The sequence below is a fragment of the Triticum dicoccoides genome, unplaced genomic scaffold (assembly GCF_002162155.2).
Source record: "Triticum dicoccoides isolate Atlit2015 ecotype Zavitan unplaced genomic scaffold, WEW_v2.0 scaffold236795, whole genome shotgun sequence".
In the NCBI taxonomy this organism is placed as follows: domain Eukaryota; kingdom Viridiplantae; phylum Streptophyta; class Magnoliopsida; order Poales; family Poaceae; genus Triticum; species Triticum dicoccoides.
This window is the reverse complement of record NW_021247885.1, coordinates 1-1,220: the sequence shown is the minus strand read 5'-3', so window position 1 is coordinate 1,220 and position 1,220 is coordinate 1. Positions and strand designations below refer to the sequence as shown.

At 60.2% G+C, this 1,220-nt stretch overlaps 1 protein-coding gene across 1 annotated transcript; it reads left to right on the top strand.

Moving 5' to 3' along the window:
* The first annotated feature begins 6 nt into the window (after positions 1-6).
* On the top strand, positions 7-1,213 carry LOC119345422 (peroxidase 2-like). The gene is made up of 2 exons (XM_037615505.1): positions 7-284; positions 387-1,213. Exons 1-2 carry the CDS (start codon positions 63-65, stop codon positions 1,155-1,157), a joined length of 993 nt encoding a protein of 330 aa, XP_037471402.1. The 5' UTR covers positions 7-62; the 3' UTR covers positions 1,158-1,213.
* The last annotated feature ends 7 nt before the right edge of the window (positions 1,214-1,220 follow it).

Here is a 1,220-nt window from a genome sequence, read left to right as displayed (position 1 = left end):
TCTCTCTTTTATCTTAGTCACGACTCAAGAACTCGAGCTAGCTAGCTAGCTACCTTGAAACAATGGCGGCTGCTGGTGATGAGAAGCTGTACCTTCTGGTGGCGTGTTCTTTGCTGCTGCTCGCCGTGGGGTGCCAGGCTAGCCCTCTGCAGATTGGGTTCTACCACGACAGGTGCCCCCAGGCGGAGGCCATCGTCAAGGGCGTCATGATGGACGCCATCTCCCAGAACCCCGGCAATGGCGCTGCCATGATCCGCATGCTCTTCCACGACTGCTTCGTCGAGGTACACACTAGCCACTCACCGGAAGAAATAAATTGCATTGCAAACATGTATGTTTACTTTTATAATTGATTAATTTTGTTGTCTCGTCGGTGACCACCTTAGGGCTGTGACGCTTCGGTCCTCCTGGACCCGACCCCGTTCAGCCCAACGCCTGAGAAGCTCAGCGCGCCCAACAATCCCTCCCTGCGCGGCTTCGAGCTGATCGACGCCATCAAGGACGCCCTCGAGGCGGCCTGCCCGGGCGTCGTCTCCTGCGCCGACATCATCGCTTACTCGGCCCGCGACGCGTCCTGCATCCTCAGCGCCGGCAAGGTGGACTTCGAGGTGCCGTCCGGCCGCCGCGACGGCACCTTCTCCAACGCCTCCGAGCCGGTCAAGTTCCTCGTCCCACCCACGTCCAACCTCAGCGACCTCATGGACAGCTTCGTCGTCAAGGGCCTCGACGCGGAGGACCTGGTCATCCTCTCCGGTGCACACACCATCGGGCGCTCCCACTGCTCCGCCTTCGTCCCTGACCGCCTCAACGTCTCCTCCGACATCGACGGCGGCCTCGCCGCATTCCTGCGTGGCCAGTGCCCCGCCGACGCCACCCCGGGCGGCAACGACCCCACGGTGATGCAGGACGTAGTGACCCCAAACGATCTGGACAGGCAGTACTACAAGAACGTGTTGTCCCACACGGTGCTCTTCACCTCCGACGCAGCGCTCCTGACATCGGAGGAGACGGCGAAGATGGTGGTGGACAACGCCAACATCCCCGGATGGTGGGAGGACAGGTTTGAGAAAGCCATGGTGAAGATGGCCGGCATCGAGGTCAAGACCGGCGACGAGGGACAGATCAGGAAGAATTGCCGGGCCATCAACTACTACTAAGTGCACGAATGTTCGTCTACGTGCATGCATGGCGATTCTTTCACTGCGCGTTATGCAAACACT

Excerpts from the sequence above, each read along its gene's own strand:
- LOC119345422 (XM_037615505.1), top strand. The coding sequence starts at position 63 with ATGGCGGCTGCTGGTGATGAGAAGCTGTACCTTCTGGTGGCGTGTTCT. Across the intron at positions 285-386 it reads TCCACGACTGCTTCGTCGAG|GGCTGTGACGCTTCGGTCCT; the intron begins GTACACACTAGC and ends TGACCACCTTAG.